The sequence below is a fragment of the Cantharellus anzutake genome, assembly GCF_015039405.1.
Source record: "Cantharellus anzutake strain C23 chromosome Unknown EI90scaffold_166, whole genome shotgun sequence".
NCBI lineage: Eukaryota > Fungi > Basidiomycota > Agaricomycetes > Cantharellales > Hydnaceae > Cantharellus > Cantharellus anzutake.
Window position 1 is genome coordinate 74,737 of NW_024067116.1, and position 25,224 is coordinate 99,960.

At 48.9% G+C, this 25,224-nt stretch overlaps 6 protein-coding genes and 1 non-coding gene across 7 annotated transcripts; 1 reads left to right on the forward strand and 6 right to left on the reverse strand.

Annotated features, from left to right (window-relative positions):
• Window positions 1-11,307: 11,307 nt before the first annotated feature.
• On the reverse strand, window positions 11,308-11,975 carry EI90DRAFT_550142 (uncharacterized protein). Its single transcript, XM_039067775.1, has one exon. The coding sequence runs from the start codon at window positions 11,820-11,822 to the stop codon at window positions 11,442-11,444; it is 381 nt and encodes a 126-aa protein (XP_038908344.1). The 5' UTR covers window positions 11,823-11,975; the 3' UTR covers window positions 11,308-11,441.
• Window positions 11,976-12,049: 74 nt separating this feature from the next.
• On the reverse strand, window positions 12,050-12,833 carry EI90DRAFT_3091773 (uncharacterized protein; the record flags this gene model as incomplete). Its single annotated transcript, XM_039062404.1, has 1 exon — window positions 12,050-12,833. A coding segment is annotated over exon 1 (314 nt), but the record flags the coding sequence as incomplete, so codon positions are not given.
• A 94-nt stretch (window positions 12,834-12,927) lies between these two features.
• On the reverse strand, window positions 12,928-14,066 carry EI90DRAFT_3091775 (uncharacterized protein; the record flags this gene model as incomplete). Its single annotated transcript, XM_039062405.1, has 5 exons — window positions 13,866-14,066; window positions 13,691-13,783; window positions 13,523-13,619; window positions 13,388-13,452; window positions 12,928-13,318 (listed from the first exon to the last, which is right to left on the reverse strand). Coding segments are annotated over exons 1-5 (372 nt in total), but the record flags the coding sequence as incomplete, so codon positions are not given.
• Window positions 14,067-14,979: 913 nt separating this feature from the next.
• EI90DRAFT_550415 (uncharacterized protein) lies at window positions 14,980-15,991 on the reverse strand. The gene is made up of 5 exons (XM_039067777.1): window positions 15,977-15,991; window positions 15,656-15,911; window positions 15,489-15,601; window positions 15,078-15,426; window positions 14,980-15,027 (listed from the first exon to the last, which is right to left on the reverse strand). The coding sequence occupies exons 2-4, from the start codon at window positions 15,696-15,698 to the stop codon at window positions 15,112-15,114; spliced, it is 471 nt and encodes a 156-aa protein (XP_038908347.1). The 5' UTR covers window positions 15,699-15,911; window positions 15,977-15,991; the 3' UTR covers window positions 14,980-15,027; window positions 15,078-15,111.
• On the reverse strand, window positions 15,516-16,387 carry EI90DRAFT_3091780 (uncharacterized protein). Its single transcript, XM_039062406.1, has 5 exons — window positions 16,262-16,387; window positions 15,977-16,206; window positions 15,820-15,911; window positions 15,656-15,752; window positions 15,516-15,601 (listed from the first exon to the last, which is right to left on the reverse strand). The coding sequence occupies exons 1-2, from the start codon at window positions 16,325-16,327 to the stop codon at window positions 16,000-16,002; spliced, it is 273 nt and encodes a 90-aa protein (XP_038908348.1). The 5' UTR covers window positions 16,328-16,387; the 3' UTR covers window positions 15,516-15,601; window positions 15,656-15,752; window positions 15,820-15,911; window positions 15,977-15,999.
• Window positions 16,388-19,125: 2,738 nt separating this feature from the next.
• EI90DRAFT_550274 (uncharacterized protein) lies at window positions 19,126-20,433 on the reverse strand. The gene is made up of 5 exons (XM_039067776.1): window positions 19,924-20,433; window positions 19,751-19,852; window positions 19,556-19,691; window positions 19,397-19,491; window positions 19,126-19,330 (listed from the first exon to the last, which is right to left on the reverse strand). The coding sequence occupies exons 1-5, from the start codon at window positions 20,047-20,049 to the stop codon at window positions 19,238-19,240; spliced, it is 552 nt and encodes a 183-aa protein (XP_038908349.1). The 5' UTR covers window positions 20,050-20,433; the 3' UTR covers window positions 19,126-19,237.
• A 1,421-nt stretch (window positions 20,434-21,854) lies between these two features.
• EI90DRAFT_t287 lies at window positions 21,855-21,927 on the forward strand. The gene has a single exon. It is a non-coding gene; the product is annotated as a tRNA-Thr (tRNA).
• Window positions 21,928-25,224: the final 3,297 nt, after the last annotated feature.

Genomic DNA, 25,224 nt, shown 5'->3' on the forward strand with positions numbered 1-25,224 from the left:
TACGAACGGTTATCTTTAGAAATGACTCAGCTATAAAGGAACTTTCTAGACGTTCTCTATTTGACCCCTTTTTGTGAAGCCACATCATTACTAATGTTCTAGAGCCTTCCCAATTAATTAACCAATCCACGGACTTCTGAATCACTTCATGCTTATGATCCGAGATCCAGATCATCAATCATTCCTTTGTTCCGATTTATTTGAGCTTAAAATCAAAAAGTTTTTGATGAATCATGGGAAAATATACAAGATCCGTTTTTTTAGCATTTTCTCCTCTTCTGATGCGATCAAAAACTGTCCGCCCGCGCCGGGGAATACTCTGTCATATGGTATTCGGTCCGCCAGACTTCCGGGCGCCAATATATTTCCCTTGAGTCACATTACTTTTTGTAAGAATTAGCAAATAAATATATATGAATTATAAGGTGTTTCGCCGTTTGAGCAATATCTCCGTCAGTTTTGAAGCTTTTAGAATGAAACAAAACCGTGGATAAAGTTAAGAAACAGTTCTTTCAGATGGTAAAAATATTACAGTCAAAGGTTTACTGGTTCCCGAGATATCTACATTTCTTTCCCAATGTTCCTTCTTATTCTGCCGTTTATGTGCTATTTTCTTGTTGTAGGGATATATTCTTTGAATATTACACCTATGCCAGGTTCTAGGCATGCTTGTAGTAGATTAAATCTCATGCTACATGGGTGTAGATAATTTTTAATGATCTTCTAATGTCTGTCCAGTCTCATAAAGATCATGAGATCTGTTAAACATCTGAACTTGTCACCTGTTCGTTGACTATTCTGATAGATCATTGTTTTACTCTTTGAATATTATTTCTCCTACAGTGGACAGCGACACAGACCTTGATGAAACAATCAACCCAGCAATATCCTCAAAGAATGCATTTTCCCAGTGCCTACACGATACTGAGGAACAGCTTGCTCAGTTAGCCAATATCCAGGGAAAAATCCCGGGCAACAAAGTCACATATGCTGGGACCACCATAAACGGTGTACGCTCAGAGCGCAGCCGGTACCGCGATGCAGCAATCAAGAGGACTATTAGTGGGAGGATCCAGGAGATGTGAAAAAGGACAAGGATTGACAGGAAGAAACGCACAATCCTTGATTTTTTCAACCCTCCTCCAACTTCCGGCAAGGAATCTGGGCAGGCCGTTCTCTCAGCCCTCCTGAACAACTTGAGCACAAACTCTAGTGGGAGGAACAGTGCTATAACACAGATAGATCTCACCCAAGGAGAGGACGAAAAAGAGACCTGCAGCTCTGAGGCTGCTGAGAGCAATGTGTTTGTTGCCGAGATGGAGATGCACGATATCTCCCCTGATGACCAACAGTCAGAGTCCACCTGGAGCCCCACCCACAGCCCAGCAGACACTCCCTTGAGTGTCCTAAACCAGTTTTCAGTGACCCACAACAATACCCCGGAAAAAATTGATGACATGCTGCCGGAGCCACATATTCCACCAGTACCAGTCATAGCCCAGGGAAGGCCTCTTGGAACAGAGGAAGAACCCTCAAAGGCCCATTTTCATTCACGGCCCTATGTTCCCCCACCCAAGAAGAAAGATGCTGCTGAGGCCGCATGCACGCTTGATGAAATCCTGAAGCTGCCCCGGAAAACAGGAAGGGGTTACAAGAGTGTTGATATCAACCTCATGGTGCAAGTGGGAGTCCAGCAGATGGCTCAGCTCCTTCATCTGTACGGTTCTTCAGTCAATAATGGAGATGCTGGCTGGATTGGGGCATCACTGACAGTTGCGAAGGTGTGGAATCATGGGAATTCTTATGCTGCACGTCTACAGAGCTGGTGCCGGACTTTTCTCCTTGATAAATCATTACCAGAGAACCCATATGGCTGCTGGGGATCATCAGTTCTGGTGACAGATGAAGATTTGAAAGCAGAACTGGAAACTCACCTTCGCAGGCTTGGCCCATATATCTCTGCATCAGACATTGTGGAGTTCCTCAACACTCCGGAGATGAAAGAACGCATGGAACGTGAAAAACCTATCTCTCTATGCACTGCACAGAGGTGGCTACACATAATGGGATACCGGTGGCGCAAGGAGAAGAAGGGCCAGTATTCTGATGGCCACGAGCGTGAAGATGTTGTCAACTATTGGCAGACAGTGTTTCTGCCTGCAATGGCTGAATATGCGAAGTCAACAAGGAAGTGGGACATGAATGGGGAAGAGGAACTACCTGAATCACCACCAGAACAACACACTGTTCTTTGGTTTCATGACGAATCAATCTTTTATGCACACGATCGCCGCAGGGTTCGCTGGGTACACAACTCGGAGACCCCTAAACCTTATCCAAAGGGTGAAGGGGCTTCTCTGATGGTTTCCGATTTTGTTTCAGCTGACTATGGTTGGCTGAAGGGGGATGGCTGTGATGCGTGTGTGATTCTCAAGCCAGGAAAGAACCAAGATGGTTACTTTACAAACGAGGATATTCTTGAACAAGCTTCATGTGCGATGGAAATCCTGCAACAGAAATATCCAAATGACAAGCATGTCCTTGTCTTTGACAATGCCCGAACACATGCAAAATGTGCAGAGGATTCTCTATCAGCTGTTAAAATGCCGAAATTTCCAAAGGATTGGGGTGTTGCTGTTGTTGCGCGTGACGAGAATGGGTGGATTATCTATCGGGCAGATGGAAAACCACACATGATCAAGAAGTGCATGGCTGATACCATATTTAATGGCCAACCCCAACATCTCTACTATCCTGACAACCACCCAACTCACCCAGGACTGTTCAAGGGGATGGCAAAACTCTTGGAGGAACATGGTTATCATAATGCATCCTCTCTTCCGGCAGTGTGCAAAGGGTTCAAGTGCTGAGGGAATGATGCACAGTGTTGCTGCCGGAACATTCTATTTCACCAGCCCAATTTCATCAATGTAGATTGCCTTCTTACATCTCATTGCAGGGCTAATGCCATTGATGTTCTCTTCCTCCCAAGATTTCACTGTGAGTTAAATTTCATTGAACAGGTCTGGGGACTCTCAAAGCGGGTCTACCGAGAATATCCACCCTCTTCAAAGATTGAGGATGTTGAGGCAAATGCGATAAGCTCACTGGCCTCTGTGACCATCCAGTCAATGAGAAGGTGAGTTTTCTCATTATGGATTTCCTCATCTTTTCCATTTTTTTCTTTCAGGTTCGCAAACCGATCACTAAGATACATGGATGGATACTGGCGTGGGTTAAATGGTTGTGAGGCATCTTGGGCAGTCCGAAAATACCATAGCCACTGCCAGATACCACCAGAAGCGACACGGGAGATAATTCAAGAACATATGAAATCAAAGTAGAATCACAAATGTGATGCCGCCACTTCAATATTATGAACTCCATTAACTTTGGCAGCACGTGACACGTACAGCCACATTCGGCTATTCCTGGGAAAGTAATTACTTGTGCATGTCGCCAGTCTTACAAAACTCGACCTGCGGCACACCTACCACCTTGTGCACATCGCCGCAGGTGACAAGTGGAAGACCTCATTCCGAACCCACTATGGTTCCTATGAATGGCTAGTCATGCCATTCGGGCTCACCAATGCACCTGCGGCGTTTCAGCGGTTCGTCAACTCTATCTTCACCGACCTCTTAGACGTCTGTGTTGTCATATACCTGGATGATATCCTAGTGTACTCTGAGGACGAAGCCTCCCATGAGGAGCACGTCCGGGAAGTCCTCCGAAGGCTCCGACAGCATGGGCTGTTCGCCAACCCGAAGAAATGTGAGTTCCATACCGAGACTATGGAGTACCTCGGGTACGTACTTTCTCCTAGCGGACTTGCCATGTCCTCAGAGAAGGTGAAGGCCATCCAAGATTGGCCCAAGCCCCGTAAGGTAAAAGACATTCAGTCTTTCTTGGGATTCGCCAATTTCTATCGGCGATTCATCCACGAGTATTCCGATATTGTGGTACCACTGACCTGGCTCACCCGAAAGGGGGCCCCTTGGGTATTCACTGACAATTGTCGTTTGGCTTTCCAACGACTTAAGGATGCCTTCACTTCCGCCCCCATTTTGACCCATTGGGTTCCCGACACGCTGTAGGAGAAATAATATTCAAAGAATAAAACAATGATCTATCAGAATAGTCAACGAACAGGTGACAAGTTCAGATGTTTAACAGATCTCATGATCTTTATGAGACTGGACAGACATTAGAAGATCATTATAAATTATCTACACCCATGTAGCATGAGATTTAATCTACTACAAGCATGCCTAGAACCTGGCATAGGTGTAATATTCAAAGAATATATCCCTACAACAAGAAAATAGCACATAGATGGCAGAATAAGAAGGAACATTGGGAAAGAAATGTGAATATCTCGGGAACCAGTAAACTTTTGACTGTAATCTTTTTACCATCTGAAAGAACTGTTTCTTAACTTTATCCACGGTTTTGTTTCATTCTAAAAGCTTCAAAACTGACGGAGATATTGCTCAAACGGCGAAACACCTTATAATTCATATATATTTATTTGCTAATTCTTACAAAAAGTAATGTGACTCAAGGGAAATATATTGGCGCCCGGAAGTCTGGCGGACCGAACACCATATAACAGAGTATTCCCCGGCGCGGGCGGACAGTTTTTGATCGCATCAGAAGAGGAGAAAATGCTAAAAAAACGGATCTTGTATATTTTCCCATGATTCATCAAAACTTTTTGATTTTAAGCTCAAATAAATCGAAACAAAGGAATGATTGATAATCTGGATCTCGGATCATAAGCATGAAGTGATTCAGAAGTCCGCGGATCGGTTAATTAATTGGGAAGGCTCTAGAACATTAGTAATGATGTGGCTTCACAAAAAGGGGTCAATTAGAGAACAGTCTAGAAAGTTCCTTTATAGCCAAGTCATTTCTAAAGATAACCGTTCGTAATTAAGGCGGTGTAGAGCATAGCTTCAGCGCTACAAGATCCCGCTAAGATCAGCCCAAAAGACAAAGAAATGAATTACTTATTGCTGAGTCATGTCCTAAGTCCATTATTAAGCTTACACAGCCCAAGCCCCTATATCATTCTAGAACTATCTATAATACAAATGTAGCACATGTAACTAGTGCGAGGCGTGGGAGTAGAGAGGCCTCTGAAAAGCATAAAAGGCCGCCGCTTCTGCCCCCTCTCAAACCTCAGGTAGAAATAAAAGTTTAATTCTCCTCACCAGTGGTTGGTTCGTTTGCTCCAAAAGATAAAAGCAAATATTAGTTGTTAGCTAATATAAAACTAACACGTCACTCTAAGCGTGAGTTAGGGTCAGTTAGACACAGCTGAACAAAAGTGTCATAGTGAGAATTAGTGAGAATTTGGTGGAGGGACTTCTTAATTGAATAATCTCTCAGCAATATTTGGTTATCACACCACAGGAGAAAAGTAAGCGATCCTGAACCTGCTAGATAACTAGCACGCACTCTAAGCGATAGAAAGAGCAGTTTGGTCACTCCTGTATTGAGTAACATTTATTGTGGAATTATTTTATTAGTAGTTTTCCTTCAGTAAATTATCAGGAAAATCACGTCCTACTGAAAAGTGGTATATCTAGGTGTAATGTTGACTAGAAATCATAGTAAAGTCAATATAGAATTTTATTCATAGATGATCTATACGTCAGGTGAGATCGTTGGGGGGTGTTTATTGTTGTTTAGACAGTGAACAATTATATATTTGGCAACCAAAACACAGTCAGTACGCAAATCAGCACACACTCTAATATCGTTATTGGACGTAGGAAACTGGTTACATAAGGTGATCCAGCTCCGCTCCTTCAACACCGATCATAGTCGAAACTGATGCCTCCGATTACGCGATTTCAGGCATTATCTCTATCCACTGTGCGGATGACGAGATACGCCCTGTCGCTTTTCGTTCGAGGACGTTGATGGTGCCGGAACTCAACTACGACACCCACGACAAGGAGCTTCTAGCAATCTATGAAGCATTCCGAGGGTGGTGGCATTATTTGGAAGGTTCCAGTACCCCCATCGATGTGGTTACTGACCACAAGAATTTGGAATACTTCTGCACCACGAAGCTCCTAACGTGCCGCCAGGCTTGTTGGTCTGAGTTTCTCTCTCAATTTAACTTGGTTGTCCATTTCCGCCCGGGAAGACTCGGCATGAAACCAGATGCATTGACTAGATGCTGGGACGTCTACCCCAAAGAGGGGGATAGGGACTACGCTTGCGTAAACCCTCAGAATTTCTGACCAGTGTTCATGCAGGAGCAGCTCGCGTCCTCCCTAAGAGCTACATACCTCGCCGAACCCGTGCTCCGAGCAAGCTCCCTCGTCGACGTCGACGCCATCCACAAAGACATCCTAGCTGCCCTCCCCACTGATCCCGCCATCGCCGACTACCTCGCCAGCCCGATCCCAGAGGACTCCCGTTGGTCTCGAGATGCAGATGGCCTATTACGGCTAGACAACCGAATCTATGTCCCTGATGCCAACGACCTCCGGCTTCGCATCCTGAGGTATAAACATGACCACCCGCTCTCTGGCCACTTCGGGCAGAACCGAACCTTGGATCTGTTACACCGAGAGTACACTTGGCCGGGCATCCGCACATTCGTCAAGGACTATGTGTCCTCTTGTACGGCTTGCACCCGCGCCAAGGTGCCACGACACAAGCCGTATGGCTTGCTCAAACAGCTACCTATTCCCGAACGCCCGTGGCACTCCATATCAATGGATTTCATTGAGCAACTTCCCGACTCCTCCGGCTTCACGGCTATCTTGGTTATCATCGACCAGCTATCAAAGCAGTGCGTCTTCGTACCAACGACCGATACCATAACAGCCCCGGAGTTAGCGAAATTGTTCCTCCTTCACGTCTTCTCTAAGCATGGCGTTCCATCCCACATAACCTCTGATAGGGGTTCAGAATTCATCTCCCACTTCTTCCGCTCCCTTGGCAAGGCATTGGACATTCGCCTACACTTCACCTCGGGTTACCATCCCGAAGGCGACGGTCAGACTGAATGAATGAACCAAACACTGGAGCAGTATCTGCGCGTCTATTGTAACTACCAGCAGGACAATTGGTCTGAGCTCCTGCCTCTGGCAGAGTTCGCCTATAATAACGCACTGAATGCTACAACTGGTGTTTCACCGTTCTTTGTGAACAAAGGTTACCACCCAAACCTTGCCATACACCCCGAGTGAGATCTGACTTCAGCGCGAGCCCAGGAGTACTCGGTCGATCTCGACTCTCTCCACCAATTCCTACGCGAGGAAATGAACCACGCACAGCAACATTACCGAGGCCCTGCGGATGCTTGACGGCTACCTGCTCCCCCATTCGACATTGGCAGCTCTGCATTCATGAAGGCCAAGTACTTCCACACCACTAGGCCTTCGGCGAAGCTCGCCAATAAGAACCTTGGGCCATTTGAGATCATCGCGCAGCCAGGTTCTCATTCTCATACTCTCCGCCTCCCCGACACCATGAAGGCTGTGCACCCAGTCTTTCATGTCTCCCAACTTGAGCCCGCTGTCCCCAACCCCATCCTGAACCGCACGCAGCTGCCACTGCCACCAATCGAAATTGACGGCGAACCTGAATATGAGATCGCTGAGATCCTCGACTCTAAAATCGATCGCTGGCGAAGCTGCAAGCTGTTGTACCTCGTACGTTGGGACGGTTACGAAGGGACTACAGAAGAGACTGAGTGGCTCCCTGCAACCGAACTTGGTCACGCTTCAGACCTCATTGCGGACTTTCACTCACGATACCTGGATAAGCCGGGACCAAATCGCGCCTAAGGCACAGGACAGAATGGATGGATTGCGCTTAAGGATCATGTAAGAACAAAGTGGAGTAGGAGTCAGAAGTAGACGTCGTGGGACGATCGACCCTAGACCCCGTCACGCTCGCCTCCCTCTCCCCTGCTTCCCTCGCCTTGCGCCTCGCCCTCGCCTCCATCAACCGCCTCTCTTCAGTGTCACAAACGTGTTCCAACAATCGTCCCGCCACAGCGGTTAGACCAGAGATCGCTTGATGGATGTTGCGAAGCACATCATAGATCCTGTCTTTGTCGTTGACCACCTCATCTTCCTCCATCTCCACATCGTCCACATCCATCGTTGACCCCTCTCCTTTCGGCGCTTTGATATGAGGTTGCTTCGTAGATTGAGGTGTCCCCACTCCGCGTTGTAACGGGTCTATCGCCTAGACTCGAGACAGAGAGAAGGGGGAGGGTGGTAGTGTGCGCGGGTGTGGTTCATTGGGCCGGGTTTTGGTCCGTGGGCGCTACTGAGTCTGCAAAAACCTCAAACAAACACTCACCTACGTCTCTCTTGGACGTCAAGGCTGAGTATTATGATGTGAGGGGTCTTAGACGTTATCAACTAGCTCAATGGGGGCGTTAGGGTCATGGATGGTGTCTTTGCCACTTGGATGCAACTTCTGCTTGTCCCCTCACGGGTCTATTCAATACTAACTTGTTATGTACAAGCTGTTATCTAGTTTATATATGTTGGAAATGAAATGAATGGACTGGGGGAATGTAAACGGGCCGTTAGGCAACCATAAATGATGAATATCCAATTGGGAACAAAGAAACAATAAAAGAAATATGAGTGAATGGGGAAAATGTGACAACGGGTCCGAAATGGGAATTGTGAAGATTAACTCCGCAACAGTTCGCCACAGCACCCGCCTATCCTCCCGTCAGCAACCTCCTCGTCTCCAGCTTTCCAACGAGCCCTTATTCATCCCATTTGGTGCAGTGGTTCTTGAGATGTGGAGAGGGGGTGAAATTGGCGGCGTGGTTGGGTGTGGGAATTTGGCTTGGGGCTGTCGGGAATGATGGGGAAAATAAGGAAAAATATGGAGTGAGTGTATGGAGTGTTGGATAGTGATAGAATGAGTATCGGGAGCGTCAGCGGATATGTACTGCGTGTTAGTGACCAAATTCCGCAGAATCCGACTTTTTGCGGTACACGGAGTTGTCCCCACAACAGCGTACACACTTCTGCCTGGACTTCTGACACACAGTGCAGATGCCATGATCGCTGTTGCCTTTAACACACTCCACACCTCTCTTCACACAACGTTCGCAGGGGGGCAGTCCTTCCCCCGCCACTGATGTAGCAGCAGGACGCTTTGATCAGGGTGATCAGTAAGGGTTCCTGGAAAAGATCACACTGATCGGGGTACTCACCTTGCCTGCGACCACATCTGATGCCTTCGATCGCCTCTCCTCCTCAGCGGTGAGACGTGCAGCCTCAGCTCAAGCCCTGGCCGCCTCCTCTTGTTGTTGGGCCTCATGATGCGCAATCTCAGCCCTGCGATGCCGCAACCTCTCCGCCTGTTTCTGTTCCATCAGCTCTACATCGTCATTGGACTGATCGACGATGTCCTCCTTGCTCCACGTCCTTATATCTGCTGGATTTTTCTTGGGAGCCATGAGGATGGAAGATCAGGTTGTTGTGGTGGTAAGTTCAATCACCGCACCAGCGGAACCAAAATTTCAGGCTCAGCCAAACTGGTTCCCATGCCAGTTCCTTGGGACTTCAAGGGTTCAGTCCTAAGAGGGGGATACTGTCATGACCCGGCGTTCCCCAGGGCCAGACGACCTCCTCCCTGACCTTCTCCCACGCCCGAACACTCCCCACACACTCCGCTCGCCGCCCGTCGCCGTCTAACCACTTCCCACCACCTCTCCTAACCATCGTTGAATGACCTAGCGGTGCAGAGCGCCGCGACCTGTTGTCCCATGTTTCACCGCACCTTGTTACCTCGCGGCGAAGGTCACACTTGACCTTCGCTGTCTTGAACACATGCTCTTTGTTTGTTTTCCTCCTTCTTTTCTCTGCCCGCAATCTCCGTGAGATCTGGCGACTTATTCCCTATTCAGTTCCCTAGCGCTTATATACAGCTTGTAACTAATGCTTGTACAGTAGTTCGAAATCAACTAGAATTCACCCCTAAGCTTACCTCTGTCCCCCGTAAGACCTCCAACCTTCTGAAGTATCGGGACCGCATCGAGAACGAGGCACAACGCTCCTCCTCAAGTCGTTGAAGCCAAAATCCCGGCTCACTCGCCTAAGTAGCCTTGGCCTCAAGATCGGTGGGGTTTATCCCTCGCTAAAGCTCGGTCATGTGTAGGACGCCTTTACCACTAGTGGGCAACGTTCGGTCACCTACGGCTACCATCGGCAAAGATTCGCACGGTTCTGACAGATACCCAGGGACACGATGCTACACTAGAGCCGACTTATTTTAGAAGTTGCATGTAAGTGTCTCAGACTCGTGTTAGAGATCTATAATTTGTATGTACCTATGGTGTGTAAGTGTCTGCACCAACAGTTAGACAGTTTTGTAAAGAATAATAATATCTATCTCACCTCAGACTCGTGTTAGAGATCTGAGGGAGAGGGAGTCCAAAAAACTCCCTTCTTATATGCGAACTACACCAGTGGCAAGCCCGTCACATAAAGAAGAAAAATGGGGTGTAAAAGACGGGCCCCCAAACTGTTGAAATCTTGGTTTTCTTGGGAGTTATAGTGCGCTGTGGCCAACTCACAATGTGATGTTGAGCTAGCGGCGCTATATTTCCTTTCTTGGTATTCCTGCTACCAAAGTCAGTGCGCCATTGAGGCGACTGCTTATAAAAGCAGTGAACAATTTTTTCACTTTCGTCTCCCTCAGTTCAACAACGATTGACTGAGGTGAGACTGCGCTTTTACCACACATTTATCTTGTCACTCATGTACCCTCATGTGCCCTAGCGTAAAACGCTAGGTAATTAGTTCCAATCTAATTAGTTCAACAACGATTGACTGAGCGTAAAACGCTAGCGTAAATCGCTAACATCCTAATACAAACTTCACTTCCGCCACCAACAATCAACACCGTCCTCGCCACTCCGTCGTCGGAACCGATTGTTGATATTCCAACAGTGGGTTGCATCCAAATTGGCACCACAAATCCTCAATGGGTGATTGTTGACTCGAGCGGTTCCTGGGGCCGCACCACCTTCATGGATGACTCACTGACTGTGGACACTCCCCAACAAGACGGACTCTGACAAGAATCCATTGTGTATGCTTAGGATACCTAGCTACAAATCAAATGTACATCTAGCTTCCGAATTGCGACTTTGTCTGGGTCTACGATGAGATAAAAATCCGGCTCTGTTCCGCCTCCAGCAAACAGTGGAACCGGTCTGTAAAAGAGCGGGGTAAAAGTCCTATTCCACTGAGCCTGAAGGTAGCAGTCCGCGAAGTTACATGATAACGGACAATGTCTTGTTTCCAATAATCACACAATGGTCAGTCTTGACCTATCACGTTACAATATCATGGAATTGCTTCTCTCAGTGCCTGTTACCTCGACCCTTCTGCACCTTGCGACATTCAAATGGGACGAAGGACTAAGAATTCAACTTAGTAACGCTGAAGAAACCGGGAGCCAGGAAATAGACATGACCAAAGGGCTAGGGTAGCGCCGAATACATAATTATGCACCCACCAAAGGAAACCGAAGGTCACAGCACCTTCTCCTTTTAGCAAGACCAAAAAATACTTACAATCGGAACCGCACCCGAAACCCCGGGAGTAGAGTAAAATTGAGCTGGCAACAAAGACCAGACAATAACTCCTCAATAGAGAAGGCACGAAAGCCGAAGCGTAGCCGCAGGTGCGAAAAAGGAGAAAGAAAGGTACGGAGGCCGAAGCGTACAGCGGACGCGAGAGAGGGGGGGGGGGGGGTAACATAGTAAATCCAAAAAATATTTCGTTGGAACATAAGAGGTGCAAACTGAACATACGCGGATGATCGACATGCGAAGCGCCGTGTCAGCCGAAATGGCGTACAGGAAGGCCAGACATTTTTGGCAAGTAATGCCATATAAGATGTGAGAGAAAAAGGCATAAGCGCCGTGACCCCACGATGGGGGGTAGCTACCACAAGTACAAGTCTGGACCTCATTCCCGAAGAAAGTTCCTAAACCAGGCGAAAAACTCATGCGAGAGGGGTGAGGAGGGGGGGGGGCGTGGGACGTCGCGATTCCCGAGCGAAGGATTTCTCTGAAAAATCGGACGAGACTGAAAGAGACAGACGGTACTGATGAATCTAATACTCTCCAGCCCGAGAGCCGACAGTCTCTGGAACGTAACCGGAAAACCCAACGTTCAACTTCAAGAACATGATAGCCTTTTTTTTTTTTTTAAAAAAAATCCCATCGATGGCTAATGTGTCCCAGGCACACAAAATTGCTTCGGCTTGATGTGGTTGGATCTGTACGCGCTGGGGTATGAGGTAGAAGACAGAGAGGAAGGGATAGGATGAGTGAAAGAGGTACATGTCCTCTGATGGCAGAAGAAAGGTGTTTTTTAGGAATGACCAAGAGAATAGAATAAGTAGGGACACGGTTGCGAAGGCTCCTGCAAAAAAAAGATTAGGCCAGCCTATTAAGGAATCTAAACAAGTTTGGGATGGAAGGGATTCGTGCAGCCCCACTGGCACGACCTGCCGCCTCATCTCGGGATATGTACAAAAGTCGAGGTAATCTTCAGACTGAAGAGACTAAGAGACAGCGCCTCAGCAAAAAGAGATGTACTTATTCTTTTGTTCACAATTATCCTCGAATAGTGGGGGAGCGAACATCCGGTATTTTGGTGGTGAATGGGATCTCTGGCGGATAAAACTGATTGTCAAGATTCCATACTCTAACAAGCGGCTTCTCCCTCAAACGCAAGCAGTACTGTTCCACGCGCGGGGTGAGCGTTGCCACACTCGAAAGCTGACAGCAGTTGCAGTAGGGCAGATGATCTGACGGTGAATCAATAAAAATTATGAGCGTGGGAATTCAGGTCGTTTTTCCGACGGAAATCGGCAAAGCTCGCGTTCCAGAACTCGGACCCTCTTTCACTGTCATCACTACGTACGTAACTACCATTGAACGAGGATGAATAGTGTTCACTAACTCGCTGGAGCTTAAGCACTGAATTCGCAATTTACAATCGTCGATCAAGTCGTTAAACTCTCGCGGGCGGCGCAACCACCAACACACTTTTCCCCTTCCGTCCTTCGCGCTCATCTTCTCCTCCTTCAAGTTTCAAGCCTTATCGGGGGGGCTCAATCTTTTCCATCGAAGCCATTTGAGATGGAGATGCCAACTAGCCGCAGCTGCATATGGATCATGATATGTATATCACTAGAGCGCTCTTTGTAGGCTCCCACTCGCCCCAGCGCTTCTCCAAGCTCTCCAAAGTGCGGTAAGAACTGCAGACAGAATGGTTAGCCAGTTCGGCCCGTAGAACTATAATAAAATAAACTGAAGTTAGGGCAAGCGCGCTTGGGAGAGATTGGGAGGGAGGGGGGCGCATACTCCGAAAATCACTGGGAGGACATATTTGAAGAGCAGTTTGGCAAAATCTCGCCAGGTAAGATTCCCTGCATTGAAGTAGCTCAACCCGTTTGATAGCGAACCCCCCACTGTAAGGCAATGTTTTTATCAACGTACCATTTGGAATAGCTGCCAACATGTTAACATCAGTCGCGATGTCCGATACCATGGCGCCTGATATCATGCACAGCAGCCGTGTGGCCATCTGAAGGAACTGCAAACCAAAAGTGTGCGGTTGAGACTTCAAGTAGTAGCACTGAGGGTGGGGGGAAAACTTTTGTTTACGTTCGCTAACAGCTCCCTTGCTCTAACGAGCCCACTCCTAATCACCCGAACAGCTTCTTGCGCCTCCATGAAATTCGCGTCAAAGGATGTTCGCTAATAAGTTAAAGTCAGAGTCAGAGTCAGAGAGCGGCGCTCTCGTTCACAAAAGGCAGCAAGGCAGGCAAAGTTGACACACAGGCTCAGATTCTGCCATTATTCCAGAAGATCAAGGACGATGAAGATCAAGATGAGGAGAGTGGAAACTTTTAAGTAAATCTTGAACGGGGATCGATAACTCCTCTCTCTCTTTTTGCGGGAAAAGCCGTTATCGCATGGTGAGCTGCAATGCAGGGGCCCAGGCTTGGGGTTCTTCCCGCTTGTGGCAAATCAAGAAAATGAAACAATGATTGTCATATGTATATATATATGTATGATTCGCGAAGCATGTGATAGCAGTGCAGGGGGGGAGTGGGAGTGCCTTCTTTCGACAATTGATCATTCATGGTCCCATATTCGGAATGCCCGTTTTCGGTTGTCGAGAAATAAATGGATTTACCCTTGAGCATTGGAAAACACCAAAAGTCATAGCTGTCCGTTCAGGAATAAGCCGTCGAGGGGGGGGGGGTTGGGGTCAAACATATTAGACTCAAGCGTGCGCTGAGCTTATTATGAGGCCAAACTTGGCATGACGTTTTGTTGATGTCGAGTCTTCGGCTAGCGGCGTCTTGCAGATTTCCCTTTCTTACCTGTTTTGGTTCAAGTTAAGTAAGTTCTTACTATACTCGCTACAAAAGTCAATGATGCGCAAATTCAGAGGTGTTTTTGCGTTCCCCTCTTGAGCCTCAGAGAAGATGTACGTCCCTGCTGGCAAGGGGGCCCGAGTTACCACTGGTACTAGTGTAAGGCGTTGCCCATCCCCTTTTTGCTTCCAGAGCTAGAGATCGAGATTGACTGGCTGACGGAGACGGAGACGTTCAGCGTTATACATACCTCCTTCCTGCCAAGGAATGCGACAAAGGACCTAGGTCTAGGTAACTCGAAAGCTTTCGTCGTTTTTTTTGGACAGCCATGCAAGTGCATGCTGCAGCGCGCTAGAGCCTGTTGTTGTGCATCAGGTGGGACTCGTAATTACCGGCCCGGCCCACTGGCAACACAGTTCGAACCTAATAGTACGTACGTCTTAGTCGGTAGAAAGCGAGATGTCTATATTATAGAGGTCATGGCATGAGTGGACTATCGACATGACATTTCAGTATAACTTGGGGAAGGCACTATATATTGACTGGAGGAGCCCCTCGATTCTTGAAAACAGTACTAGCCCTTTGCGATTTTTAATGAGCAAAGGAGATTTCTCCTTTCTACCAAGATGTTACAAACGCAATACCGGTAACTGAAAAATCATACATACATAAATGGATCATTGCATTAAGTACTGCGCAGTGTCATTGTGTGCGATCAACGCGCACGCGATGGTCAAAATCAGTACTCCTGAAACCGTCCTCCTGAGTTCGACGTGAGTGACACCTTCCGAACCCCTCCCCCCGTCCCCCCGTCTTTTTTTCGCAGTCCATCCCATGCAAAGTGTCTGGCCTTATCTTCACCTCTTTTAGCCATTCCAGGAGTGACGGCGGCGAGCGCTTGCGCTTGCGCGAAAATCGGGATCGAGCCGGCCTCTCAACCTCTCCAAGCTTTCGCGATCGCGATAACAGCTGCAGCCAATAGTAGCCATTGTGGTGCAAGGGCCTAAGTACAAATAGCTCAAGTAAGAATGGGGGGGGGTTCTTGGATACGATATGTAATGGATTTAGTTTAGACATACCACGGTAACTGGAGGAGCGACGTAGATAACTAGATTTAGCACAACTTTACCCATCCATTTGATCCAGTCCCATAAAGTGGAACAACTGCGGGCCTCTGAAGTAAGGATACCCTCTTTTTAGCAGCGAACCTTAACGAGCGGAGCAGAGACAAAGGCCGGCCACGTACCATTGATAATGGATGCCGATGTGTCTAAAACGTTCACAACCATCGGCCTTACGGCGTCCAATAGAAGGCGTAGTAGTTCAGTGATGATTCGAAACAGCTGAAACCAAAGGGGGGGAGGGGCAATGATTACTAGTAGCAAGCAAGGAGGATCGATCTCGTGTTACACTCTTTAAAAGTTCTCTGGCTTTGGCGAGCTCTCTCTTGATAACTTCGATCGCTTCGCGTAACGTTTCCCATGTTTCAGTATCAGATTGTACTGTTCCCTTAATACGAATTCAAGGTCAGTCAGAGAGGCACGTCAAGACAATAGACGCAACGTACGTGCAGCCTTGATTCTGACATTCCTACAAGAGGTTAGGACGACGATGGGAGAGAGAGAGGAGGGCAAAGCCTGAGACTTGGATCAACAAGAAACCCGTAACAGAGGGCTTCACGTCTGATATAACATAGGAAAAAAGGGGGGGATACACGCTGTTATCGCATGCGCATGGTTCTCCTTGGGGCCCAGGCTTAATATTTGTGGCTGATCCTATACTTACTGTAGCCTGAGACTGATTTGCTGTATTAGCCATGTATTATGGCCAATCCATGCACGTGGATGCGCACCAAGACGATGAAACAGAAAGCCTTATAAAGATTCGTGAGCATGTGCATGTGGCCTTGTCGACACATCGTCCCATATTCGGTGGGGTTGGGAGGGGAAGGGGCGGTCCAACCGCATTCGGTATCGAGAAATAGAACCGAATAGCTCAGGTCCTGGGATGACCGGGGGGAAGAGGGCGAGGGGGCGAGCACAGAGTACTGCACACGAGCTTTTTTACGACGCGTCCTGATGCCAGACGGGAGTCCCAATATTGCTGACGCTGCGGCATTATCACTAGCTTCTGCTGAGAGCTGAGGCAAAGTAAGTATATTGGGTTCACTCGATACAGTAATAATGGCCGATGCTTGATTCATGGAGAAGGACGTACGAAGAAGAGCACCATCCTCGTCGTCAGTGTTTTCGCTCTGCCATTTCTTACGAAGTCGTTAGAAGCTAGAGTCCTATTTATTATGTAATCGATTTAGTCTGGATGTAGCAATCCCACGGTCATCTGGCACTTGCCCCCTTATTCCTTATCTGGGGTCGATGGCGTCATCACGAGCTCGCAATCACATTCGCCGTTCACTCTAGGGGGGGAAGTGGGGTTGGCAAATATTTTATGCCTTATTACTACTACCTAGCCTCATGTCGGAAAAAGTAGTACATAAGTAGTGTCCCATCTGACTTGTGGGGCCTAGCAACCCGCCGCGGGACGCCCGCATCGATCAACCTTCATTCCAATGCAATCGGATTTGGGGCGCGCGGCTACGGGCCGGGTACAGTAACTTCCAAACCCAAAGCGCTTGAGATCGCATGTGTTTGGCTGCCTTTATATGTCTCGTCGGACCGGTTATACGAGCCCGTGGTTTGCTCTGCGATCCGTTGCATGAACTTGCTAGAGTGATAATACCGTCATCAAACAACAGTACAGCTATATAGGTGTGACGACATCGTCTAAGCTAGTAGATTCACTGGGCTGTAACTGACATGCAACCTTCTCCTCCTCGCGCAGCGCTAGGTCCTGAAAATTCCCAATGAACCACAACTAAGAATGGCGGTTCAACTCTGGACAACACAAACAGCATGTAAATGCTCAAATGTTTTCAAAGGTCGTCAAACCACCAACCAAGGGGCTTGTCCGTGTCCTTTGAAGATCGGATTTCACAGTATCATTTCAGGCTTTTCCCCCAGCGCTCCAAGCGCACTTCATGAGCATCGGAACACCCAAAGAGTCTCGCAACCGGTCATGCCTTCTCAGCTAGTGCAGTGTCTGAGTGATCATCACTTTACTCTTTTGTTTTCTCCCTTACATGCATACTTCTCAGACGGTGGAAACTTGATGCCTTTTTGTTCGTTAGCCCCCACCCCACCGATCCTAAAACGGAGTTCAACGGGAGGTGAAGGGGGCCTTTTCTATGCCTAATCGGGACGACACGATGTAGCATCTCGAGCTTCGGAAGGATTGGTCACAAATAAGGATCATGCGTGCGTACTGTCCATACTCTTTGTCTTTCGATGTGGGTGCACGGACATGTTTTGGAAATTATGTGTGCGCTTCCCGGGGGGGGGTCTTGATGATCGATCGGCATGTCCGGGGCATTTGTGTCTAAGCGTCTGTGTTGGGTTGGGCTTGTGTAGGAGGACGCTGTTGCACATGTAGTAGTTAAAGCGTTCGGTCCGTTCTTTTATTTAACATGAGTTGGCTCATTCACATAGACGATCAGAAACAGCTTGCAGTGGACTCGATAGGCTGTTCCTTGTTTCAAAGTGCCTCAGAAGTCATCCGTATTCTCAGCGAGAGTCTTGAATGGACAAGATTATGGCAACGCCTTTGCTCCTTCATATTCCATGTTTTTTTTTTTTTGCCACGACACCTAGCTACCTAACCACTCGTAATCGGTGCTTCCACCCCTCCATCCCCCCCTCCCGCCCAACTACCGAATATAAGAATTCAACACCAGGACTTTGACCGGGACGGCCTAGCCACCGACGACCGAGAGCCTACAAGTTAATTGAAATCTGATCGGGCCGGGAGCGGAGGGGCCTAGTTGGACATCGGGAGGAACTATTTTTATTCTATTTTCGCGTACCGGCAATACTAATTTCAGTATCTTTTGAACTGCTTAGTAGTGAACCTTACGAAGAGCAGAACAGCTATTACGTATTGAGGAGGAGTGTCAATCTGTTGGACCGGAGGGCTGATCTGTTACTATCAGCAGTTGCAATTAAAAACAACTGACGTATATATATAGACGTCCGTTACCACCGCTAACGATTTTTATTTTTTCCTCGTTATAATAATGCATGCAACGTATTAAACTGTTCGGCAACTTATAGCGCTTGTTCGCTAATCCATCTTATGCACGTCTTACATCGGATTATATATATACGGGTACGTACAGTACGTTATCACTTAAAGCTGTTGCGCTCATCATCCAACAACGTGGTGGCAGCTATATACTACCAGACCAAGGCCAGGCGTTACAGTGCCGTGCTCATATCATATTGTGGCCAGATAGCCTAGTCGCCTGGATGTAGTAGATTGTTATGTTTCTCAACGACCTCCTCTTCTGCAACTCCGATGGTACGTCGATCGACCAAATAGAAGGAAAGAAAGAAAAGAAAAAAAACGCTGGCAGAAATGGTAGAATCCCAGACTCCCCCTGGCACGATTGACTTTTTTCTCTCACCCCCGCGCTGTCCAGCGTAACACCTTGAAGATCCAGGGTGAGTCATTGATTCTTGGGAAAAGGGATTTGTCATAGGAACCAGCATCGTATTTTGTTTTTAAGAAACAAGGCATCGGTACTGAAGTGGATGTATGGGTCAAACTTGTTCGGGATTTCTGGGAATGCCACTTTCATCACTCCATTTAACGATGATGTTGGTGTGAAGGGATGATGGAACAACAGGAAACATTATTATTATTTCAATCGTTCCTTACATTTGGATGTTCCGCTGCTGGGATCGTAGCGCTTCTCCGGTTATCATTCTTATTCTTATTCTCCCCGGGGGGCATTCAAAGCTCTCTCAAGCGTGAACACAAAAGTTGCGAGTGATATGGCTAACCATGGCCGAGATCCCGCGAGAGCCTTGCAAGCAACGTTTAGTGTCAGAGGGTGTGAATGATGAAGGGAACACTTGGAGCATTCACATACCGCGATAACACCGGGGGCAATCTGGGCAAGCAAGTTCGGCATGTTTCCACCGACATCTTTGGCGATATCCCATAAAGCAGCAAGAGTTGGGTTCTCTAGAAGTGGCTTGCCCGTTTGGTGTGGTGAGTCCCACAAGATGCAGAATAGGGCTCTACGTACCAGCGAGGACAGGTTCCAAATTGTCCGTCAACAGATGCCCTTTGGCTTTCCACATAGCAGAAACGATTCCGATTATCAGCATAGAGATGCTTATTAACATGCTTAGCTTCTCCGCCGATATATCCGTTGGAAGAATCTACAGCCAGAGAGGGTGAGGGTGAGGGTGAGGTTTTTGGTTAAGGAAAACCTCGTTACATTGGCTATCAGACGTTCTCTTCTTGGTCCCAATAACCCTCCAATAACGGCTGGAGCTAATATCTTACATATATCAATGAAGCTTGTTCCAGGGAATATTCGCTAATACGGATACATACAGTCAGAGAGCGCCGAAGCAAGGTCATGTTGCATGAAAAGATCGCGCGACATACGTTGATGAATTCCCCCACTTCGTGCAGAACGGAACGAATAAATTCTGCCTCTCCACCCTTGCTGGTTCTACGAGCCCTATGGCATCGATAGACTAGTTGGCAGAACGCAGGTTCAAAGTCCGTCATTATCACTGGCACAGAGATATTGGTGATTGAGCCCCGACCGAAGCTTGCTGCCTTATTTATGCAAAGTGGAGTTTGAATTGATCTGAAGGGACTAGTTGGCTGATTCTTGTAGCTGCGGCTGATCTAATTACACCAGAAGACGCCAACGAACATAGGGGGGGGGGAAATCCCGTGCAATTCAGGAGCACGGGAACACAATGATTCGCAAAATTTGATAAGATGTACAAAGGCGTCATGTTCTGATTTCATAGATACTCCAGTCTGTAGACTGAAGGGAGACACGTGGGTTAACCCCGCTCCGTGCGCGCTGGCACCACACGGTCGAAGGTAGCAATGTTACGCAAGTCCCATGCCCATGTGATGACTAGCTGGCATGTTAATTTCCCCTCCCATTCCGCGCATGAAATGAGTCCAATCTAGGTGTAACTCGTTTCTACAGTAGAGCTATAGAGGCTGGTCACCTGCCAGTAAGTAGATCAGCCTCTTGCAATGCAATAGATATGATACTTATGTGGCACTGCGGACAGACTTTTACGCATAGGCACCAGAGCTAGCAAAGTCCGGCGCTCGATCTAGGGTGCTCCGAAAAATTCCAGAGCACCAGGGCAGGTCTTCAGGCATTGGCACCTACAGTTCGGATCCATACGACTGAGCAGATTCACCGCTTCGCAGAGGGAACCGACGGACCGCATGCAAATCCGGGCCGTGATGCCCGTACCCCCTGCTGAGAGCTGGAGAGACCTACAATCAAGGTTGTAGTAAATCTTGGATGATATATATTCTTCCCACCATGTCGCTTGAATGCACACGGCGCCATTCACCTAATCTCAGGCTGATAGATCTCGGGCTTGCGCAGCTGGCCAGCACTGAAGGGGGACTGCCCTCTGTACTTCGACCACCGAGACGTCCTACGAGACAAAGACGGGATTCTGAACCTTGCAGACCTCCTGGGGAAGGAAGAGGGGATCAAGCGAGTGGCAGAATTCTTAAATGAGAGCAGGGCATATGAAAAGAAAAACGCTACTTAGGAGACAACAGGGTAAACCCGAGAGATAACGTCCGCTTGTGACCTCCCATCTTGGCACCGGTAACACAATATCCGAACATGTGTAAGTGACGACCCACCAGGGGAATATGGTTTGGGACGAAGAAGGACGAGTGTTCTCAGATCGGACTTATCTGTTTATTTTTCTCGAGACCCCTGCCCTTGGCGCTCGCGCGAGCAGCCTGAAGCTCTGCAGGTTAATATCCAGAATAAAACAAACAAACAATCTGAAGGGGGACATAGGCAATGCCTACTCTGGCGATGGCACTCGTCACCCTCCTGATACCCGTTGCAAATAGTATAATACTCATCTCTTCTTTGATATCGAGTCGTCGTTGTCGTTTTTGAGCCTGAGCCCCTAACAACGCGTGCTTTGGGGCCTCTGGACATACAAACCCATATGATTTGACCATGGCATTTGTTTTTCCTTCCCCCACGTCTTTGCAATGAAGGGTACATCGTTTGGATTGATTTCTATATCTTTCACCTTCATGGGCCTGTGCTGCATGATGGCCTGTCGGTGGAGGACTCAGAGACGACAGGCAAGCAGTTTATTTCTTCTGGGAATTTTGTTTTTTCTTCTAATTTTGGTTTTTTTTTTTTTTTTTAAATTATATCTAAACTGAAGCGCCTGCAGCATGATGAGCCAATGGACATTGGATGTTGAGATAATTTGGGTGTGTCAACTTCATTCCATCTGCCCATCGTGAGACGGGTTACAGCTGGCTCATAGATGTTAGAAACCACCTCTGCCTAATGCGGGCATTTAGTGTAATGGTAACACACTCTTGGTACCTATGCAGGGTTCTGCGGTTCAACTCCCAGAATGTCCATATTAGCATTTAGGTTCCCAAGACCACATGTACAAATTCCAACAATAGATACTCACATCCATAAGATGCTTGACAGCGAATCTGGTGTCTTGCTGTCAGGGCTCGGTCCTCAATCAGGGACAGCCCGACCTCGGTCCTAGGTGTGTGTGGTGTTCCGGGTGCTTGGGCGCTAGACCCCGTCCTCAGCTCCTCAAACTCACTGAAGGGACTAAGCGGGGATTGAGTTGTCATGTATTACAGAGGGTAACTACAACTTGCCTAAGCGGGGATTGAGTTGAGAAGAAGGGTAAGTTTCCCTATTCCCCGCTTGGCTACTATAAAAGGAAGTGTACTGTACAGTTCGTAACGTGATTCCGGGTAGAAGCCGAGCATGTTCCCGCGACTCGGAAAAGGTGTCACATGGGTTAAGGCGAGTTGCTCGCCTTAACCCACGTGACTTTTCCCGCGGGCTCACATGCGGGTTGAAGTTGTGAGAGGTATGTAGGGATGGGGAGGTCTGGGAAGGTGGTTCTGGGGTGTGGTTGGGTGCCCTGACAGCGGGGTCAGGGGCCGATCCCTGACATCACCCCCCCTCTATGCCACTTCGCCTCGAAGTGGCTGTGGTCCGTGGTTGGGGGGTTTCCTTTATCCTCCTTGGTCTGGGGGCTTCCGGGTGGGCCTGGTGGAATTCTTTCAGGAGGTCTGGGGAGTTCTCCAGGTTCTCTCTGGGGAGCCATTCATTTTCTGAGTTTGGCCAGCCAGAGAATTTGACGAAGTACCAGAGCCGTCCATACCGGTACCTGGAATCCAGGATTTTCTCCACTTCATACTCCTCTTCTCCATTCACGATGTCCGGGCCAGGGAGCGGGTCTGCATGGCGTTCGGAGATTCTGTCTGGGGCGTAGGGGCGGGTGTTTGAGACCGAGACTACCGGGTGAATTCCTCTTTGACGGGCCGTGAGCTGTAGCTTTACTGCTGCTGGGGATACCACCTTGACGATCTGGAAGGGGCCGATCCATCTGTGGTCAAGCTTCTTGGTTGGTCGGTCTGTCGTGTAGTTTTGAGTGTTGAGCCAGACTTTGTCCCCAACTTGGTAGACTGGTGCTGCCTTCCGGTTCCTGTCATAGTACCGTGCCATCTCTTCTGCTGCGTGCTCTAGTGCTGCCTTTGCCTCCTCTTGCATCTTCATCATCCGAGAGGCAAAGTCATTAGCCCCTTCGACTTCAGACATGCGGGTCGGTTCGGTCCCCATGCGTGGGTGTTGCCCGGAGTCAAGCTCGAAGGGGGTGCGGTGGGTGGAAGAGTGGATGCGGTTGTTATAGGCGAACTCGGCAAGTGGCAGCCAGTCAGCCCAGTCATCTTGCCTGTGGTTGACGAACACCCGGAGGTAGGTTTCTATTTCCTGGTTGACACGCTCCGTCTGGCCATCAGTCTGTGGGTGGTAGGCAGTTGAAGGGGCGAGCTTGATCCCTAAGAGGTCTGCTAGCTCCCTGGAGAAGCGGGAGACAAATGCGCTGCCTCGGTCACTGAGCACTTCCTCTGGGAGGCCGTGATGCCTCCAGACGTGTTCGAGGAAGAGCCGGGCCACGCCTGCTGAGTCTACCGTAGTGACTGTGGGGATTGCGTGAATGCGCTTTGAAAGTCGGTCTACCACTACCAGGATTGCATTGTACCCCTTGGAGTCTGGGAGTTCTCCAATGGTGTCTACTGAGATCACCTGCCACCTGCGGGTGGGGACCTTGTTCGGGATGAGCTTCCCGACTTTCCGAGATGGGAATGTCTTCACTCTGTTGCAGGTGTCACACCCCGAGACGTACTGTGCAACATACTGTGCCATCCGGGGCCACCAGTAGTTTCGGGAGACGAGCTCCACAGTCTTCCACCGCCCAGGGTGGCCTGTTGCCACCGAGTCATGGTGGAGTTGTACCAGGTCATGGCGGAGCTGTGGGTCTTTTGGGACATACACCCGGCCCCGGTGGAGGATCAGTTCCCCTTCCTTCTCCCATTCGTCCGAGTGTAGGGTCCCCCTTTCCAGCTCTCTCATTGCCTTTACCACTCCCTCGTCATGCTCCTTCCCCCTGCGTATCCGTTCCAGGATGTCTGCCTCTTCTCCCTCCACTGTGACCCCCTCCATAGCTCTGACTTCAAACCAGCCCGGGTGTAGGAGGGTCATGTCCGTGTTGTCATCCTTCCCTTTCGGGTGGTCCGGCCGACGTGAGAGGGCATCGGGCTTCCCCATGAGTTTCCCTGGTTTGTGGACTAGCAGGAAGTGGAAGCGGGAGAGGTAGAGGGACCACCGTGCCTGGCGCCGGTTTAGCCTCTGGGCTGAGCGGAAGTAGGAGAGGTTTCTGTGGTCGGTGTATATGTCGAACCTCTCAGGGGTGCCCTCAAGGAAATGGCGCCACTCTTCCAGGGCTCGGACTATGGCAAGCATTTCCTTGTCGTAGATTTCGTAGTTCCTCTCTGCATCTGAGAAGCCCTTTGACATGAACGCCACTGGGTGGAATTCCCCATCTGTCTGGAGCTGGGAGAGTACCGCCCCTGTTGCGAAGTTGGAGGCATCACACTCCAGTCGGAACTGACCTGAGTCCGATGGGAAGGTGAGGACCGGTGCTGAGGTGACAGCCTCCTTCAGCCCGTCAAATGCTTCCTGTTCCTTTCTCCCCCAGGTCCACTGCTTCGACTTCCGGGTGAGTGTGTGAAGGGGCCGGGCCTTCTCGGAGAAGTCCTGGATGAAGCGGCGGTAGAAGTTGACGAACCCCAGGAAAGACTGGACCTCTTTGACCTTCGTGGGTGCTGGCCAGTCAGTCACTCCCTGAACCTTCACTGGGTCCATGGCAACGTGGTTCTCCGAGATGACAAGGCCCAGGTAGTTGATCTTCCGCTGCTCAAACTTGCATTTCTCCGGTTTGAGGAACAGCTTCCGGCCCCTCAGTGTGGATAGGACCTCCCGGACGACCTTCCGGTGCTCCTCCAGGGTGGGTGTGAACACCAGGATGTCGTCCATGTAGCAGATGACGACCCCTCGGTCTATGAAATCCCTGAGGATGTCATTCATCATGGTCTGGAAGGTGGCCGGGGAGTTGCACAGTCCGAAGAACATCACCATTGGCTCAAACAACCCTCGGTTGGTTGCAAAGGCCGCCTTCCACTCATCTCCCTCCTTGATGCGGACGTTGTTGAACCCCCACCGGAGGTCGAGGGCTGAGAACCACTTGGCATCCCGGAGGCGGGTGAGGATGTCGGAGACTAGGGGGAGGGGGTAGGAGTTCTTGACAGTGATCTCATTCAGCTTTCGATAGTCCTGGACCAGCCTTA

Bases quoted from the DNA above. Each gene is read 5' to 3' on its own strand.
- EI90DRAFT_3091780 (XM_039062406.1), bottom strand. From the start codon at position 16,327: ATGTGTCGACAAGGCCACATGCACATGCTCACGAATCTTTATAAGGCT. The intron at 16,207-16,261 runs GTGCGCATCCAC...ACAGCAAATCAG, and splicing joins CTTTCTGTTTCATCGTCTTG to TCTCAGGCTACAGTAAGTAT.
- EI90DRAFT_550142 (XM_039067775.1), bottom strand. From the start codon at position 11,822: ATGTTCAGTTTGCACCTCTTATGTTCCAACGAAATATTTTTTGGATTT.
- EI90DRAFT_550274 (XM_039067776.1), bottom strand. From the start codon at position 20,049: ATGACGGACTTTGAACCTGCGTTCTGCCAACTAGTCTATCGATGCCAT. The intron at 19,492-19,555 runs GTACGTAGAGCC...AGCCACTTCTAG, and splicing joins TTTGGAACCTGTCCTCGCTG to AGAACCCAACTCTTGCTGCT. The intron at 19,331-19,396 runs GTATGTGAATGC...GTTGCTTGCAAG, and splicing joins TTGCCCCCGGTGTTATCGCG to GCTCTCGCGGGATCTCGGCC.
- EI90DRAFT_550415 (XM_039067777.1), bottom strand. From the start codon at position 15,698: ATGGTTGTGAACGTTTTAGACACATCGGCATCCATTATCAATG. The intron at 15,602-15,655 runs GTACGTGGCCGG...GCTGCTAAAAAG, and splicing joins ATCGGCATCCATTATCAATG to AGGGTATCCTTACTTCAGAG. The intron at 15,427-15,488 runs GTATGTCTAAAC...TTCTTACTTGAG, and splicing joins TCGCTCCTCCAGTTACCGTG to CTATTTGTACTTAGGCCCTT.